General features: G+C 37.6%; 2 protein-coding genes and 1 long non-coding RNA gene across 3 annotated transcripts; 2 read left to right on the top strand and 1 right to left on the bottom strand.

Moving 5' to 3' along the window:
* Window positions 1–2,649: 2,649 nt before the first annotated feature.
* On the bottom strand, window positions 2,650–3,763 carry LOC133981525 (uncharacterized). Its single transcript, XR_009925305.1, has 3 exons — window positions 3,626–3,763; window positions 3,446–3,489; window positions 2,650–2,690 (listed from the first exon to the last, which is right to left on the bottom strand). It is a non-coding gene; the product is annotated as an uncharacterized LOC133981525 (long non-coding RNA).
* A 1,648-nt stretch (window positions 3,764–5,411) lies between these two features.
* On the top strand, window positions 5,412–10,615 carry LOC133981524 (ADP-ribosylation factor 4-like). Its single transcript, XM_062420269.1, has 6 exons — window positions 5,412–5,558; window positions 6,463–6,543; window positions 6,674–6,783; window positions 7,505–7,576; window positions 8,924–9,049; window positions 9,154–10,615. The coding sequence occupies exons 1-6, from the start codon at window positions 5,492–5,494 to the stop codon at window positions 9,238–9,240; spliced, it is 543 nt and encodes a 180-aa protein (XP_062276253.1). The 5' UTR covers window positions 5,412–5,491; the 3' UTR covers window positions 9,241–10,615.
* Window positions 10,616–12,477: 1,862 nt separating this feature from the next.
* On the top strand, window positions 12,478–17,482 carry zgc:77752 (uncharacterized protein LOC393862 homolog). The gene is made up of 12 exons (XM_062421488.1): window positions 12,478–12,668; window positions 12,757–12,837; window positions 13,171–13,289; window positions 13,536–13,673; window positions 13,800–14,071; window positions 14,176–14,478; window positions 16,188–16,436; window positions 16,515–16,631; window positions 16,737–16,838; window positions 16,978–17,058; window positions 17,167–17,277; window positions 17,366–17,482. Exons 1-12 carry the CDS (start codon window positions 12,478–12,480, stop codon window positions 17,480–17,482), a joined length of 1,881 nt encoding a protein of 626 aa, XP_062277472.1.
* The last annotated feature ends 2,381 nt before the right edge of the window (window positions 17,483–19,863 follow it).

Raw genomic sequence — 19,863 nt, 5'->3', positions numbered from 1 at the left:
AACATACAACAATAACAATCAGTACTGTACCATAAAAGAAAACAATAAAACTATTTAGATAACAATAAGTGTATAGAAGTGTGACATAAGAGAGCGTTTAAACTCACAGCACTAGAGTGGGAATCCCTCCCGCCATGCAAAAACAAAATACAACTGAGAAAAAGAAACATAAAAAAGGTCAACCAACACATGGGAACAGTTCTACTTGACTATTGTTAAATTCTTTGGAAGCAGTGACTTTAAAATAAATTAATCATGATGTTTGTATGCTCACCTGGATTTGCTTTCATTACCGGTGACCAAATGAAGCGATCTATCAGTGATTGTAGTCATTGAAGTAATTGTTAAGCGAGTGAGCACATATACAAAGTACATTGCAATGGGGAATAACCTGTGAAATAAGACAGATACAGAATTAAACTGTGTTTGCCATCCATAAAATTTGGAAATGTGGTTCAATGGGTGATCTACAGTATTCAAAAAGAGGTGTGTAATAAACTCACCACACAATGGCGTAAACAGGTATAGCTACAATATTCCTTTGACACTGACTCTGCAAACCAAACATAATGAGAGAAAGTAATTATTGAATAAATCCTGACAAATTATAATTTCCAAATGACAAAAAGATGGATGTGACATCTCACCTGTCCTCCCTCATCCTCTGCAGGTCTTGCTCTCCATCCTTTGATTGAACTCTTGGACTTCCATGCGTAAACCACCACCAGCAGAAATGAAATAAAATAAAATGTCTGTAATAGAGTGGAAAAATAGACAAAGGAAGGGTAAACATATATTGTAGAATATGCCTCATGAAGCAACAAGATGGACCATCAAAATATGTTACTAAAATGTGTGTTTGCAAACAGTAGATGCCATTAAGGAAACAATTACATGTCACCCCATGTCACCCTATGTCACCGCAAACAAATGTTTTTAAAAAAGAAGTATTTTTACATAGATCTAAAAGCTGTTTGTTTGAAGACATTTATATTTTGGTTTTTGTTTGGTTTCTGAGGTGTGTCTACAATATTGCTTCAATCAAGATCAGACATTTCAGGATCAGAAACTTTATGAGTCTCTATGAGGATTTTTCTATATATTATATGTGTGGTTTTATGTAGATGAAGGTCTCCTTGTTAAAAGGCTATCTTCATTTAATAAAGTCTATTATTTGTATTTCGCAGTAGAACACTAAAAAGTTATAAAAAGTAAGAAAGTTGAAACTTTAAAGTATATTTTTGTTATCCTATTTTTCACCTATGGAGGAATAAATAAATTCTTATGTACAGTAAAGTTTGTCTTTAATTTGACTCCAAACAAACTCTGACAAACTTTGTTTGAAATATTGTGTGTGTATTAAGTTGTGAGCTAACTTTATAATATATCATCATATCAACTATATCATCATATTACACTTCCATTAATCAGAATAACTGCTTTTTTAGGCTCAGATTCATTTTCTCACTTTCTCCTCTGTACATACTGTAGCTGCTTATTCACACATGGGGAGCTGTGAATTTGTAGGTAGATATTTTCTATATCTGCATTGTAAAAGAAATTGAGTAACACTGTTTTTCAGACATTGCATTATTTAGTTTGTTTTATGTTAACATCAATACCTGCTCTACCTGTCACTCTTATCACTGTGGAAACAATAAGAATATAGATCCAGTTGGTGCAGTCCACACTAGACTTACATGAACATTTTAACACTTTTAACATGAAAAACGGTTATTACAACATAAAACATGCAGCTTCACCTCTCTGTTGGAAGGATCAGTGATGTTTGCATTACTGAAGACATGACACAGCAAAACTTCTCATCTCTTAAATTTACAATAACACTTGTAAAGCACCACACTGCTTTATAGATACAATATAATACGTAACACAAGGTTTTGACTTATTTTACTGCTAGAATTAAATGACGTGTCTCAGGCACAGTTTCAGATGACTCTGGGAAAATCTTGCATTACTGTGATAAGACAATCTGATCTTCAGCCCTGGAAACTACAGATTCTTCAGCTTGGAATTACCAAAATGATCAAGTGATCAAGTGAGTTTTTATCCAACTCTTAACTCTTTCTTCCTTATCTTGTTTTAAAATATTAAATCTCTGATACAACCCCTTCCCCCACTAGAAAACAATCTTGTAAATGATTCATTGGTAGGGTCAAGCGCTCAGTCTAAGAGATTGAAAGTAATTGTTCCTCACCAGTGACAGTGGAAGGCTGTATTGGCAGAAGTCTCCACCGATGTCAGTTTTATCTATATTCATGGCACTGGTGAACATCAAGATCACAGCAGCCAGAAGGTCTGCCAAGGCGAGCTGCACCAGGAGATGCACCTGCACACCCACACATACACACACATAATAGATATTGCTTCAGTGTAAACAGTGATTTTTTTTTTAACGTGATTTGTAACTGAACCACTATAGCAAATTGCATAGATGTGACACTGACATGTGCAGAGCTACACCAACAACGAAATATCTATATCTATCTACCTATCTATCTATCTATCTATCTATCTATCTATCTATCTATCTATCTATCTATCTATCTATCTATCTATCTATCTTTATATATATATATACAAATATATAAACAACCTGACTCACCTGTGTTGTCAGATGCCTCCATTTCACAATGGAAACCACCAGGACAGAAAAACTCCCAATCACACTGCAGTTAATCATAAATATGCAAAGTATTATATAACATCATAGAGGTTGGTACAAAATAATAGCAACACTGTATTAGTTTTTGTCAATTTCTCCACCATGTGTATAAATTTCACAGTAAAATGAATTCTTAACAGGAAGTTGCAAATTGATGATAGTTTGGCGCCACATCAAATCTAAACAAGAGCCAAGAGAGTTTTATTACAAAGATTAGTGTTTGATGATGAGATAAGGTTCCTGGTCTGAAAGACAACTTAGCTCAGACTCATGTGAGACCTGCATAAAAAGCTGTTATAAAATCCTATCTCTCCTAGCGGCTCTATAGAAAATGGAAGCAAAAATGATACCAGTTTTCCTGCATTTACTCATTAACCAATTTGTCCTTTCTCTGACTCTTTTGCTTTATTTGTCACAAGGAAAATAAAAATAAGAGAGAGTCTCATAAATAAAGACATGGAGCAAGGTTGACGAATTCACTGTAGCTTGCTGTTAAAGTTTGCAAAGTTTCTATCCAATAAGCTGCAACACAGTGCTGAAAATGACATTTCAGCTGGCAACACAGGTGGCAATTAAAATAACAGATGACAAACTCTATGTATGAACATTGGAAGAAAACATAAGTCTGCCTCTTGTCGCATGTTGCTTTGCTGGTTTGGCAAACCTCATTTCAACAATCAGAGAAGTGTGTAGCTACATTAATGACATAGCTGCTACAGAACATTAAGTGTGTTGAGAAAGTATGAGGAAGCACATTACCTTGGAGTGAGAAACACTAAGTAGACAATAGAGAGAGGATAAAGCTGAAAAAAAAATCAAACATGATTTCAGAAATGTATAACTAACACTTCCCTCCTCAGTTTTCATGTAAATAAACGTTTTCATTTTCATTTCATGTATTCATAGTCAGAAAAGAAAAGTATTGAGAATAGTGCCTACCTGATCACGTCGTGTACCATTCTCCATGGTAAAGATTCAATAATAATCAGTCTATCCAAAACTCACTCTCAGTTTGGGCAGAATTAGCCTATCTCCACAAGAGGCTCTTATGATGTGCTCTACTCTTATCAAAGCACACCTCCGCAAAAGTGTGCACCTTTTGAAGTTACAGGTCATGTGCTGTTGTTGTTTTCACTCCGCCCGCTTGTGTGCCTGCATGTCTGTAAATGTGTGCCTGTGCGTGTGTTTGTGTGCGTGTGCGTGTGTGTGTGTGTGTGTGTGTGTGTGTGTGTGTGTACGGTATATGGGTTGGTATTGTGGTTGGTATGATCACTTCAATAGTTTGAAAGTAAAACGATTTCCCCCCGGGGATTACCATTAACACCCTTAAAGCAGACAACAAAATTGAAACGGAACCTCGGTCCCGCTTGGATTTCCACCCGAATTTCCTACCAAAACAACAGATGTAGATGCCATTTTGCCCCATTGCAATGCTAAAAATGTACTACCTGTTGTTGTTTGAATGTATTAGCATAAGCAATGTGTTATAAACTGTGCATACACACTCTCACTTTGCACTGTAGGGTGTGACTGAATTTACCTGTACACGTCAAACAAAAAGGTGTTAATTCACGACACAAGTGATAAACTGTGTTACGGAGGACATCTGGTGGTAGGAATCGGTCTTGCATTTTCTACACAAGATTTAACAGACTTGGCATTTGCACAGGTGCAAGGTAGACACACACACATTGGAGTTCTTGTGCTGTTCACACAGTCATGTTAAAAAAAAATCCAACTAATTAGTGTTAAAAAGAAAAATGTAAATATAGTATCAAGATGTGAGTAATATTTCAGTATTCATAACAGTTATTTACAGCACTCTAACAATTAGCCTATTTACATGGTTGGGAAGGTTGCTTTGGAAACACAATAGGTTACAGATTACTAGTGACCCTGTTTAAAATGTAATAAGTAGGCTAATGTAACTATTTTAATTACTTAATCAAAGTAATGTAACATCACATTTGATTACTTTTTGATTACTTTTCTAATTTCATAATGAATGTTCAGCTGTTAGGGTAAGTGTACCCATTAAACCCACCAAAATCTAAGTTCAGGTGTTTTTCGTGGATACTGACATGATTTATAAGAGAGATCATTTCTTATAAAGCAAGATGTAGCTTTCATTTGAAAACGTATTCACTAGTTCATATAGATTTTGGAATATAAAATAAAGATATTTTATGAAAAAAGTCAAAAGTCTGGCATGGGCTTAATTGGTACTGTGACACCATTTAAGACTATGTTTGCTCCAAATATGCCCCCATCATAATTTAACCCACTTAACAAAATATTAAAATATTGAGTAACATGAAAAATTAGGAAAAAACATCCTCCTGAGCAAAATCTGTAACGGATTACAGTTACATTTATTTTGTAATGAAATCACGTAACGCCGTTACATTTAACTAGTTATACTCCCCAACACTGCCTATTTACAGAGCATTTAGTGAATAATAAAGTATCGGAGCAGGAGTTGTGCACCGGTAAAGTACGGATACTGCACCACAGCGTCGCAGCATGTTCTACCAGGATATAAATAATATATTTCTAAAATTAAAATACATAGGTCTGTCTCCTGTTTATGGACGAAATTATGACAAAGTGTACTTAAACGTGTATGAAAAGATGATAGTAAAGCGTTTTTGCTTCACATGTTTTTATTGATAAAGTTTCTTCAAACTGATGACGTCGTGTGTTCCACGTTGGCCCGGACGTGGCAGTCTGTGAAACCAGGACAACCATCTCACTCTGCGTCTGCCTCTGTGCCACTAATACACAGTTAAACCTCCTCGAATAATAATGGGGCTCACCATCTCGTCCATCTTCGGTCGGCTGTTTGGCAAAAAACAGATGAGGATTTTGATGGGTGAGTGAAAGTTGTGTTTGACGAAGGTTTGAGTTTGGTGAGCATCACCATTTTTAACGCTAGCTACATGAGTAACGGAGTCGTGAGTTAGCTAGCGTTAGTTTTAGAGGCGCCTTTGTTAAAATACAAAAATATATATAAATGTCAAATATTGGGACAGACGTGGAGTTAAAACACAACTAAAAGCCATTTTATAAAGTGTCGTTTTGAGAAAAAAAGGAAACTAGTTTTTCCACCAAGCGTTAGCTAAGGTAATATATTTCTGGATTAATTAAAAACAAGTTTATCCCCCCGAAAAACAGTAACTTTTATCTAAATAAAGTTTAGTGCCGCTGACCGTGTAAATACTTTCTTTTTTTTAGCTAACTGACTCTAGCTTAGTTGGCAAAAATGTCACTTTACTACTTCATTTCAATATACATTGTTTACCTTAACGTATTCGTTGTCTTGTTTTTGGATAACATGCTATTGACATCATGCTCTTTGATAAATAATAAAATACTGTCTTTATATTATAATATACAGTAAATTTTCCGACTGGCTGTGAGTTATCTTGGTTAACTTCTTATTGAGCAATTCACGTCTTATGACGTTGCACATGTGTCATAATGTTACGTTGATTGTCAGGCTCATTTCCGGACTGCTACGTAGTATCCTGATTTGTCCTGGACTTTTATTTGGATTTATAATTGTACACACACCCCTCCCAACACCCTCATAGTAATAGCTGAAAACGGCTCATTGTATAGGGGTCTTGTGCTGTCTGTTATTTCATGTCCTGTGCTGTCTGATAATGAGAGGACAATACTTGCTGTGTAATTCACAGCATGCTGTTATTCATAGCTGTTAACTTCTAACCCCTGATATTAATGATTGATTTTAACCAAACTGTATTTCTCTGTAGTTGGGCTGGATGCTGCTGGAAAAACGACCATCTTGTACAAATTGAAGCTCGGTGAAATTGTGACCACCATCCCAACCATTGGTGAGAGATCTTCTTGTTATCTAGTCTAAGTTATTTGAAAATGTCTTTGTGGTCCTTTTTGATTGTCAGATGTGCGCTTTGTGTATTAAGCATTGCATTGAGATATATCCCCCTTCTTTCTCCTGTACAGGTTTCAATGTGGAGACAGTAGAATTTAAAAATATCAGTTTCACTGTATGGGATGTGGGTGGCCAGGACAAGATCAGACCCCTCTGGAGACACTATTTCCAGAACACACAGGTATGAGTGTGACTGAGGCAAAGCCCCTTTTGTAGTATCATAATTGCAGAAGTCAGTAGTGGGGCAGCAGTAGTATGGAGCTCTTAAATAGTTCTATTACTGTTGTATAGTTTTTTAAAAAGTGCATTACATTTTAATGACGAGTTCTGGTTCATCTAAATACTTTTCATACTCTGATTAAGGATTTTCTTAGTGTGTAGTGTAGTGTAGTATGTCTGTTTCTATCCAAGCGTATTGACTACAAAAGTGGAAAAGCAGTCACAGACTCCACTGAACTTGTTTTTATTTCGTGTATCTCATTTACTCCTTTTTAATCTATTAAATTCAACAAAGGATTTCCTTCTTCCTTCTCTGGCTGCAAAGCTGTTGGTTAAAGTAGATGGATGTTATGTTTATATTTAAAACTATATACTTTATCTTATTTCATGTATATTATTATGATTATATATTTCATGGATATAATTTTTGCACTTCTTCCTGTTAATTGTTGACTATAAAAATGGGTATTGTTGCATCCCAAATTCGTAATTATTGCTCTTCTCAGGACCCATTTATGATTTGTTGGATCTTAAATTATATTTAATAATTGGCAGTTTCTCAACGTTTTTGTAATTTATACATTCATAATATCTCAGTCCCTGTAAATTCATTCACTTATTAAAATTAAATTAAGGGAGTGTGGAATTAAATAACTTAAACACTGCTTTTTCCCCCCCTCTAGGGCCTCATCTTTGTGGTGGACAGTAATGACAGAGAAAGAGTGGCTGAGTCTGCAGAGGAGCTCTCAAAGATGGTATGTATTTAACGTGGTGAGCTCAGAAGGGACTATAATGCATTAATGGTGTGAATTGTATTATGAAGAATTGCAGAGAATGTCATAATTTGATACATACATTTCTAAAAACAGAATAGCTGTTTCACAATTTGCTGTGGATGCACATAGACAGAGGACTGCTGCATGCAAATAGACAGAGGACTGCTCCTTCTGTAAAAACAGAAGGAGCAGTCCTCTGTCTATTAACATGAATATTTCATCAATTTTAATGTTATGTTAAGATATATAAATAGTTTCTCAATAACTGGTGTTTCTTTGAATTGGATCCATGACACTGAGAAAGCTCAACAAGTGTGCTCCAGCATCCCAGACCCACCCCCCTCATTGCACCCACACACGCTAAACACAGCCCTCCGAAGCAAATTCTTTAGAAAAAATAATGTTCTGCTATGATCTTGGCTCCTCAAATGTGGAATGCCTTTCCCTTTGCTACACTAGTTACAACAGCAGAGTCTCATTATGTCTTCAGATTTAGTCAACAATTTAAATTGTTGCAAGAAGTACTACACCTCAAACTACCTCTGCACTGTGCTTCACGACATGTGTGTGTCATGGAGCATAGTGATGGCTCGACAGTGGATGACACCCCACAGTGATAAACTTGTCCGTATATTCAGAAAGAGTCGGTAATCTTTTGAACAGGATCTTTTTGTTTGTGCGTTGCACAGTTAACCCATGAACTGTTAAAACATTGAGTAATCATGTTGACTCTTGAGAGCGCATAGATGATACAAATCCCCTTAATTGTCACGACAGAGTTTGTGCTTTTCCACAGTCGTCATGTGCCTCAAGTTTCAATAGGTGTGGTCAACTTCTTAGTAAGTCTCTGAAATAGTCTTAGGTAGGAAAAAACTTCGTTTTTGTGACAAATTTTAACAAATGTCTAAATTGTAAAGTAATTGTTTAAATTATACATTATGATTTTATGTTTTACTATAAATTACTTTTTTGTTTTCATTGTACTTTTTGTGCTTTTTTTACTTAATGCTCAGGAAGAAATGAGGAACTTAAACAACCTAGCTCACTAAGCCACCAGGATGCCCTAGAACTTATTGCTCAGGAAGATGAACTTATTTTGGGTGTCTTTTTATTTGTTTATTTGCATATATACAGCACAAATACTAACTCCATTTGATTGAGTTTATATATATTTGATTTATAATATTTGATTTAAGGACTATCAAGCAATAGTCTCACTGTAAATTTGTTAAGAAAACGACAAAAAAGAAATCTGTCTGTAGTCTGTTGGTCCTAATATGAAGTCTTGGAGCTGATGCCCTAATCTCTGTTTTTCTCTCCATCTAGTTGCTGGAGGATGAGTTGAAAGACGCTGTTTTGCTGGTGTTTGCTAACAAACAGGACCTGCCCAATGCCTTATCAGTCAGCGAACTCACAGACAAACTCGGCCTACACGCCCTCCGCAACAAAACTGTGAGTAGTCTAATTAAACATGCAGTAAGATTAAAATCATTAAGCAAGCATAGGGTTGTATTAATTTTCTGCTAATGTACACCATGTAATCTCTGACCCCGCAGTGGCACATTGAGTCAACCTGCGCCACCCAGGGCACTGGGCTCTATGAAGGACTTGACTGGCTATCCAAAGAGCTGTCCAAGAGCTAAAGATGGATTGACTGGACAGATGAGAGAGAGAGAGGGAGGGAGGGAGGGAGAGAGATAGAGAGTGAGAGCGAGACTGAGCACCACAGGACAGGAGAGAAGGCACAGACATTCAATCCAGAAACATTTGGTCTTCCAGCACCAATGTTCACAAAAAGGAAAAGGCTGGTGGACATGTAATCATCTTTGGGGAAATTTGAATATCTCATACTTTTTCTTTTACTATTGATACTATACTGTATTATCTCTTGGCATAGTCTCTAATTTTCTCTTTTTGTTACCTAACTCTTACCTGGCAACAAGTTGTAATTACACATTCAGTTGCATTTTGAGTAAATAGATGAGCGAATGGTGTATTAGGGAAATTTCATGGAGGTGAAATGAATAGGGTACTAGGAGTTGATTTTCCACATCTTGACTCCTGTCTCAATAGCATTTGAAGTAATCAACCACTCACATAATTGTTGGCCTTACATTTGAGCCTGGGTTGGGGGATATGATAATATAACCCTAGGCTGCCGTGAGCTGTCCATCTCCATAACCCCTCATGGATATTTAACTCCCTTGCAGACAGTACCTTTTATTCTTCACTGTTGTGTCCTCAATCTCATGCCAGCTCATTTCAGTGAAGGCCTTTAGGCTGAGATGGATAAGGATTGCAGTGAGTTCACAGATTTTGTTAATAGTGTGGAACCAAGTGGCCTCCTACTAAATGGATCCAAAAAGGAACTTTGTGCCTTCTGGTACCTCTTTACACAGATCAGAGTAATCCTTTCTTATTTCAGTCTTAGGCAATGTGCCCTCTTCAGATACTTTTGTGACCTTTTTTTTCTTTTGAAAGACAAAATAATGCAATAAGAATGTGCTGCAATGTTTGCTGTGGTGCAGCAGAACCACAGTGAAGTGTGACTGCTTCATGCAACTTGACTTCACTATCAGCCAGGAGATTATCCTGTTTGATTATTTGTGAATTTCTCCTAACTCTCCCTCCTTTGTTTTTCCAATAACCACCATAAAAATGATTTGATTAAAAAAAGTTTAGTTCTTTTTTAACCTACAAGAAGGAAGGAAGCAGCTCTTCAGTGCTGACATGGGGCCAGTGCAACACAGTGAAGTTGCATGTTTTTTTGTTGTTGTTTTTTGTCTTTGATTTGGCAGTGCTTATTGCTGAGTTTGCTGTATTGTTTGAAGGTGAATACTGTATTATATACCTAATTATTTTACCCCTTCTTGAAACACAAAAACATATCTGCTCATCAACTTATTTTACATTCCTGCATATGCTTACAGAATCTGGAGCTGCCACTAATTAAAAATTGTATGTGCTAAAAATATTTTGCAAAACAAAGCTCTGAATAAAGCCTATGTTAAGTAATAATTGTTTTGGACTCCATTCATGTTTCGGGACGGGCAGTTGTCATCTCACCTGGTCTTTTACACCTTCAGCCCTTGAAAAATATTAGATATATTTTCTGCCTACTATATTCACAGAAGTTCAAGTCAGCACATACTTAATTTTCAGATTTTGTGTAAAAATAAAAAAAACCTCAACTGTATCATTCAATGAGGAACTGAGCCTGATAAGAGGAAGTGGGCTGTTTTGTTACCAACTCTCCTTAGGCCCGTGACTTAAGACAGACCTACGTAAGACTTGTAAAAAAAGGAAATAGCAGCAGGTAGGCAAGCCTATTTTGAATAATGAAAGGTTTATGTAAACGAACAAGCTGTAAGCAGTAAAATACCCTTCACTGCCACCCTTTGAGCAAGGCATTGAGGCTATTGGACTTGCACTGAAGTTGTTTTTTGTTCACACTGCACATGTTAATCTATATGGTTGTAATTTTGCCACATGTTCTGGTCGCTTTAAATTTATCAAACTTTTCATGAGAAACAGCATATACAGTTAGTATTATTGATGTTTTTGTGTACTTGTGTTAAAATTCAAAGGACATGGTTAATTAAAGGACATTACATTTGGTACAGGAAAAGTCACTATTTTATTTAGACTTTATTTTCACAACTTACTGTCATACAAAAGGCACTTTAGAATAACAATACAGTGTGCAGGGAAAAATAAAATGTCCAGAGGGGTTTATTCATAGACTGCCTAAAAATTAGATGTAGATAAGTCAAGAAAAGTGGAAAACAATTATAAAAGACCATTGCTGTAAAGCTATAAAAAGAGAAAAATAAAGAAAATGATTTATAATGCAGTAATTCTATATCTTTCTTTAAAGCCAAGCCTGCAGACATGAAGCAATCAACAAACATTTCAAACAGCACAAATCAATGCGTCCATGATATGATGCAGTTTTCTGTCATGCAGGGTCCTAAAGATGAATACTTTATAGTAAAAATGTAGTAGTTAAGATTTATGAAGTTGGTGAAAGTGGTGAGGGTAGACAAAATGCTGGTGTGTTTTCATCTGTGGCCAGGGTACATGTACACCTTACCCACAGTTAATTACTTTGTGCTTTCAGATAAAGATGAACCCTGTTGTAACTTGATAACAGTAGTGAGATAAAGAATGCATCACAATGTAAATAAAATCTCATATGGAGCCTTTGCTGGTGCCTGATAATTAGGCCATACTTACTCAGTGTTTGTAAGGTATAAGCATTATATAATTGGCTTGCCACGATGTGTGAATGTCTGTTCTAATGTATTTATGACAGCTAATCAGGATTAGTGAAGCTGGGTCAGCGCACACTTTTGTGTGTGTGTATCTGCAGGGTGGGACAGCATTGAGCAGCATGTGTATTCTGCAGGCTTTGTTTCTGAAAATACATTAATGGGATTTATGACTTCACTGTCCAAAATAATCAGAAAGGTAAGTCTTAAATTTGATTGGCTGATTGACTAAAATTGGCTTTTTATTGTATTTTGGGTTCGTTTTGCAGTCTTTTATTGGTTGTTTTGGTTAATGGGTTTATCGTCTTGTGCAACCCTATTACTCATGACTAATGTATTTATTTTCTGCTGTTCATGTAGAATAAATACAACTGAAGCAGAAGCTGTCTTAACTTTAGTATTGAGACGATTGGACAATATGCCAAATCCATGTAAAAACTTTCAGTTTAACGAGCTGTATCCTTGTCAAAGAGCTTTATACAGTAGCATGCAGTGCTTTATTAACTTCAGCATTAAAAGAAGGTAACAAGGCTGCCAGATGGGGTATAATCCTTCACATCTACAGTGTAATATCTCGGCCTGGTTTTGGGGGTTTGTTCCTGGTGCAGGATGATGCCGACCGTGGCCCCACACCTATCAGTACCTCGGCCCTCCTACTCCCAGGCCAGGGAGAACCTGGTGAAGGCAATCCCACCCAAGCTCCTCTGTCTGCTGGCCTGTGGAGGAAAAGACTGTCGCTATGAAGCTCCAGAGTGTTGGAAAGCAAACCAACAAATTATCCGAGGCCTTTACTCTTCCTGGTGAAACTTTTTTTGACTGTAGTCTAATAGATATGCTGTGTTATGTGATCTATCAAAAGAAGTTGACTACTTACTATGAACTTCCCAGGGTGACAGATGACATAATTGCCATGACACGACCCTCCACTCATCTAATTGAGAAGTACAACATCATAGACCAATTTCAAAGGTATCAATGTTCATATCTGCATAATGTATTAGTGCTGAATCTTCAGACAAGGCATGAATCTATGAGGGACCCTTATTGTGCAAGCTCCTGCATACATGTGTTGATAGAATATTGCTATGATTTCTTTAAAGTGAGAATCAAATCTACATAAGAAATGTGTAAGAAAAATACAAAATTACTGGTTCTGCTATTGAATACAATGAGGACAAGACATCTGACATTTATGGTTTTTAATTAAACATGTTCCTCCAATCATGGAAATGATTAATAAGTATTACTTTTGAGCACTACTGCAATGTCACCCCTTGTCTTCATGATGTGACTTTTTTCTAGGTTGAACATCAAATCAATCATTAACATGCAAATCCCAGGCGAGCATGCTCACTGTGGACCTCCCCTAGACCCTGAAAGTGGCTTCACATACTCCCCACAGATCTTCATGGACAACGACGGTGAGATCTTAAAACTATTGAGTCTACCCATGTTAAATGTATACCAATCACAGAGAGGGATGTGTGTATTAATAGAAACAGCAGAGTTTGTGGTGACTGATTATTATAAGAGACAGTTGTGGTTTGTGCCAGTGCAGCAGCAACTAATTATGAGTTGGATAATATACTGTGTACTGGGTTTATAGATCACAAAAAAGCCCACAAACACAGTTAATCCATCTGATCACTGTATGTTTATATTTGCAGTTTACTTTTACAACTTTGGGATGCCAGATTTTGGTGTGACATCCCTCTCTGGAATAATTGATGAGGTGAAGGTTTTGGCCTTTGCTGTGAAGGAAGGAAGAGTGGCCGTGCACTGCCATGCAGGCCTAGGCAGGACAGGTAGGATTAAATTCACCATTATGTCATGTCTATTGTTCATGCATGCACTGCGTGTCAGCTTGTGCAAATGTAATGGTTTAATGTGCATTCAGTGTGTCTGCATGTTTTGCTCTGTCTAATCAACAGGTGTCCTGATAGCCTGTTACTTAGTCTACACCCTGCGTATCAGTCCGAGTGAGGCTGTCCACTATGTGCGGATTAAACGGCCACGATCTATCCAAACCCGAGCACAGATCAGCCAGGTGTTTGACTTTGCTCGCCTGCTTGGTACACAGCTAGTCCAGTACCCAGACCTCAGCCTGCGGCATGGAGCCCCTTTCACGCTGCAGCACTACTTAAACCGACAGGCACTCCTGCTGCATGGCCAGGAGGCACGCACCCTCAGACAAATACCCAAGGTAGGGACTTGATCACTACACTACTCATCTGTGACATGAATATATTTGACTGCACTGTAGAACAGCAGAGACACCTTCTCACCTCCTCTTGACCATCCCATTAGGTGGTGTACCTTCTGTGTATGCGTCTCTCCTGCTTAGCCCTGGGTCTCCCTGTACCTCCAGAGGTATATGCTGAGCTTGAGAAGAGGTCGGTACTGAGGACCCTGAGCAGGACACTGAGGGAGACCCTGGTGTCCAAACAGTACTTGCCCTTGCTGAGGGAAGGTCATAGGGGCTCGTGGGTAAGCTCAGGGTCAGTGTCCTCCTGGGACGAGCCACTAGGATTCTTAGAGAGGAAGAGAGATGTGCTGCTGGACAAACGCAGCTACAGTGACTCCGACCTCAGCAAGATCACAGTAAATAAAGTCAAATTCATGTATGCATTCAGAATTACAAAGCTGATTGCAGGTTTGTGAAACCTTTAGAATTTGCTCTATTTTTGCATAAATACGACCTACCTCATACTATCATCAATTCATTTGTTTTAGAATCAGGTGTTTCAATCAATGAAATGATAATCGAGTATGAATCTGAGGCCCTGCCTTATTTAAAGAAGAGACAGCTAGGTCTTCACTATCAAAGTCTTCACAGCACAAGTTTGTGGGAAAGTGTCATGGCTCCAACAAAGGAGGAGCCAGGACCTGAGGACTTTAAAAGAAGAGTTGCTGATACTCACCTGGCTGGAAAGGGTTACAAAAAACATTTCTAAAGAGTTTGGAATTGTGTAGAAATGACATCCAACACCGTTGTTACCTTCCCCAGGAGTGGTCAAACAACAACGGTCACATAAAGAGCAAGACGTATAATAGTCCAGGGGGGTATTCCAGAAAGCGGGTTATGTGAAAATTCAGAGTAAGTTAACCCTGACATGAGGGAAACTCTGTGTTATCTGTTTCAGAAAGAGAGGTAACTGAAACTCAGAGTCAGTCACCATGGTAACTGACTCTGTGAACTTAACCTGCTCGCTGGCAGGTTTTCTATAAGAAACCCTGAGTTTCTACCTGTCTCCTCCCACCTGAAGCAAGCTGCCAGACATGGGTTGTCCGTTTCTTTGCAATCCGATAGATATCGAGGCAGAATTAATTCGCAATGCCTTATGTCTGGAGATGTATTCAGGGCTCACTTGGATGTGCTTTCATTCCGAGATGAATCTGTTAGAACGGTATCACTTTATATTTCACTCAACATTTCTTAACATTCTCTGGCCATCATATATATAGGCTATATATATTCAGCATGTATATTTCCTTTTTGTTGTTGTGTTTTTGTTAATGTTGCTGTGTTTTTCTTTTTGTTGTTGTGTTTTTGTTAATGTCGTTGTGTTTTTTTGTGTGTCGTTGTGTTTTTCTTTTTGTTGTCGTCGTTTGCCCTTCAGGGCCACCGTATGGATGAGACCAAAATCGAACTTTTCGGCTAGAATGAGAAGTGTTTTGTTTGGGCGATGAGCAAACACTGCATTCAAACATAAGAACCTCATTTCATCCGTGAAACATAGTAATAGAAGTATTTGATGGAGCATTGAGTTCTTAGTTGTACCAGCAAATTCTACAGGAAAATGTCATGGTGTCAGTCTGTGAACAGTAGCTCAACAGAAACTTTGTCATGAAATAAGACAATGACCATAAACACACAAGCTGCTCTACCAAAGAATTGTTAGAGCAGAAGAAAGTTAATGTTTTGGAACTGTGCAAGGACCTGAAGTGGGCAGGTCATGCCAAGACGCCCACAAACATCCCTGAGTTGAGACGGTTCTGTGAGGAGGAAAGGGCTAAAATTTCTCCAAGCCGATGTGCAGGGCTGATAAACAGTTACCTTAAACATTTGGTTGAAGTTATTTCTGCAAAAGAGAGTCACACCAGTTATTGAAAGCAAGGGGTCACATACTTTTGTTTTCACACAAATATACAAATATGTAAGATTGTAAGATGTAGTTTTAGGACTAGGACTACCTGATCAGATTTTCAGTCATATTTATGCAGAAATACAGAACATTCTAAAGGGTTCACAAACTGTATGTAAAGTGTTCTGTAGACTTCAGACACTTTTGTCACTTTCTTGCCTTTTCTCACTGAAGGATCTGGAGAGTTCATCTCTCACCCCTGCACTTGGAAATGAGCGACACTGGTGCATACAGGATCCAATAAAACCTGATATGAGGCCAGTTAGTCCGGTCCTTGCAGCATTTTCATCAGAGTGGATCTCCAAAAAAGAATCTAATGCTCTCAATATCCCAATATCTGGTATGAACACAAGCAACATCTGTGCTAAGAAGTCTATGTGCACAGCTAAAAAGGCACTCCCCAAACACAACTCCAACCTTGAGGTAAATATGATTTCTACAGATGATGACAAAAGCTGTAGTGTGAATGCTTTGAAACATTTTGATCTCTGTCATAAACAGTTGTGCAGAAATCCACACAATCCAGGCCCAACCTCGGGGGCTCGTGTTGTTGCCAAGGCGATGGCAGACCAAGGTCCTCCAGGAGAAACCGTTCTGCAGAGGTCGGCGCTGCTGCAGGTAAAAAACTCACCCCTGTGTGAAACAGGTTTCTACATCAGAACTCATCGCTTTGATTTTAAAGTCTAAAGCCACTGAACTAATATTTTCACTTGTCGTCAACAGGAGGAACTGAACAGTAGCGACTGTGGCTGGGCTCTGGTGGTCACAGAGTCAGACCCTGAAGTTCTCAGTTGTCTGTTATGGACCTGGCTGGAGAAGCTAAGGGTTAGTGGGATCACAGCAATCCCAATGTGTCATGGGACTGTGTTGTAAAAAATACACCTTGACGTTTTAAAGTTTTTATTCTCCATACTGTGGTCTCACATCTCAGACTTATCTGTCTGTTTCCTCCAACCTTGTTCAGGAGCCGGTCCTGAGTGCAGACGATATAGAAAGGTTGAGCTGTGGAGCAAGCAACAGGAAATATCTAAGTGTGCTCAAGAAGGTAAAACAACAGATATAAATCATATTTGTTTCCTGAATATTCTTCTTAAGAAATATTTGCACTGAACCTCCTTGGCAGAGATTTAAAACAATGTGTACACTATTACAGTCACAGAGACACACCATTTATTGTCTGCTGAGCTGTGTGAGTACAGTGACCAGCCTGTGTCCACACAGAGAGGATGCACTGCTGCTGCGACTGATGCGAGCACTTACACGGGTAAGAAAAATGTTGAAGTACCTTCTCCCTTAGACACATATGAGGGTGTAATGTTGAGTTGAGTGACTGTCTTTCTTTAATTCAACAGCGACCCCATGAGGAAATGGGACGCCTTGCAGCTTTAATGAAGATCCTGAAGGCCACTTTGAGAGAAACTGTCAATGACTACAGATACCTCAGGAGGACCTGCAGCATTAATGTTTGAAAAGCAGAGTCCATATTAGAATAACAACTAACAGAGCAATTTTTTTTTTCAAAATTGGAGCTATTTCATTTTGGGCACCTGATTATGGAGAAACTCAATAATTGTAATAATGTAGGAAAAGCACAGGAGTAAATTACATGGGTAAATTCTGTTTAGCTGCTTTGGTTTGTTGGCTCACTGTCACACTGTCATGGCTTAATGGGATACTTAAACAGAATGGAGCCATTATTAATGTCATTAACAATGTTATTGTGCTTTTCCTACATTCACAAGTCAAAGTGTCTGCTGTGAAAAAGGCCTATAAGGACTTTGTGTTTACTTTTTTGGGCAATATTTGGCTTCTGTTACAACCTGATTATTTCTTCTCCTTTAAAAAACGTGTCTCTATATTTTTTTAGATATATCAAATAAATGACTAACTAGAAAGATTTTAAACAAACTGTGACTCTTTCCTTCTCGTTCAGCCTGAGCTGAGTGTCTCTGGTTAACTTTTAACTGCTCTCTCCACCACTAAGTTGTTGTGTTTGTTTCATTTTTGCTTGTATGTTCACCTACTAAGGTGCAATAAATGCATGAAAATAAGAATCACCAACACAGAAGCATAAAATGGTCAAACATGTCTTGAGAAGTACAGAATCTGCATACCTATCATGTTCAGACATTTATTACTTATGAACAGTTCGTACAAAGATAATATTGTATGTCAACACCAGACAAAGATGATTGATTCCTAAAACTCCTACCTCCGTATACATAAAGCTGAATGTAACCTTGCATCCACAACAAAGCATGTAGTGCTGCAAAAAGTATTTTATGTTGTATTTTTTTTCGATGTCTGAAATTGGCTACCTTAGTATTAGGAAATGAAATCCAAACAATTAAGGCAAAGTATGATCCTGTGGACTGTTGTAGCTTTTCATATCTAATAAAACATTTACACTGTCTGCTCTGCAAAATGTGTATCATGTATTCCCATTTCCAAATTCCTTCACCTGGCCTGCACTGTTCAAACTCACATTCATACACAACACATAAAGCCTATCAGAGAGCTGTCTCCATGGTAACGTTGTCATAGTGAAGTTGACAAGCACTAAACAATCTGTGTTTGGGTTCAGTGCACATGCTGAGTTCCAGCCTGAAACCTGATATAGAGGGACACTAAAATCAGGATAAGGATTTCGATAAGGTAAAGCCAATTTTTTAAGACAGTAACTGCATTCATAATGGAGGTTTATTGAAATCATAAGCTTGTAAGAACTTGATAGACATCTTGTGACTTTTCTGGGTGTACTAATCACTGGTTTGGTGTAATATTTGTCTCACTTGAGCACAAATTTAAAAACTTTATATTTGATTATAGTAGCTTTCCTAGCATGTATTTCATTAAATGGCCTGAGTTAAATAAGTGACCACTGCAGACATTTTTACTGCTGTGTAGGCGTGTTACAGAAATATCGGTCAACTGGACAGTAAACTAGCTAGAATAATGTATGATTTACTAGCCTGCCATTTGTATAAACTTTATTTAAACTTGTTAAAATGGCAGGTGCACTTTTTCACACGTGTCCCAACTATCAGAAGTAATTAACAACAGAAAAAGAGAATATTAAAAGCAATTTTATTTATTCTAGTTAACACTACACTTTAGATGTTCTTTTGTGTTTTCTTGTTTTTTGGGTTTTTTCATTCAGCTTTAGATTTTCTTAGAGGAGACTAAATATACTCAAACTTTTTAAAAAATCACTAAAACTGCCAATATTTACAAGAATCACATAAGCGATAAAAATGTAAAATCAGTTAAACAATTACATTTAAAAACAATCACAGTCTAGAGAAACTAGACTATTTCTTTTAGCTTTTGAGCTCAGTGAGTTTAAGAGTGTTGAATATAAAGAGCCTTTTCTTATTATTGTAACAAATTGGTGAATGAATACTGTATAAATGTTTTATGCATGTTGGACAATTTTCCGCCAACGTTTTTTTAAGATTAGATTTTCACATCCAGCTCAAATGAACACTGGATGTTTGTACCAAGCATTATTCAAAAACTGCTGTGATTGGCTGTTCCTGGTGACATCACATCAGATCAGAATGCTGCAGAAAGGTTAAATGGTGCACATCACATCAGAAATTTGGGGAAACAACACCTGAATAACATCTGTTAAAACACAAATCACCCTAAATATTTTCCATAGTATCCCATAATATAGCAAATAATTTTCAGGTATTTGCAGCACAGAATTTGAAAGTATATAGGTTAAGAGTGCTGAATAGAGCATCAGCCAGGCCAAGTTTTAGCCTTCACTTCAGTGTGCCAATATGAGTCATAAATAAATCCAAGCTGTTTTATACAGCTACAAAGGGCTCCCGATGAGCCCCTT

The sequence above is a fragment of the Scomber scombrus genome, chromosome 6 (assembly GCF_963691925.1).
Source record: "Scomber scombrus chromosome 6, fScoSco1.1, whole genome shotgun sequence".
NCBI lineage: Eukaryota > Metazoa > Chordata > Actinopteri > Scombriformes > Scombridae > Scomber > Scomber scombrus.
The sequence above is the reverse complement of the archived record's forward strand: the minus strand, read 5'-3'. Positions and strand labels throughout refer to the sequence as shown.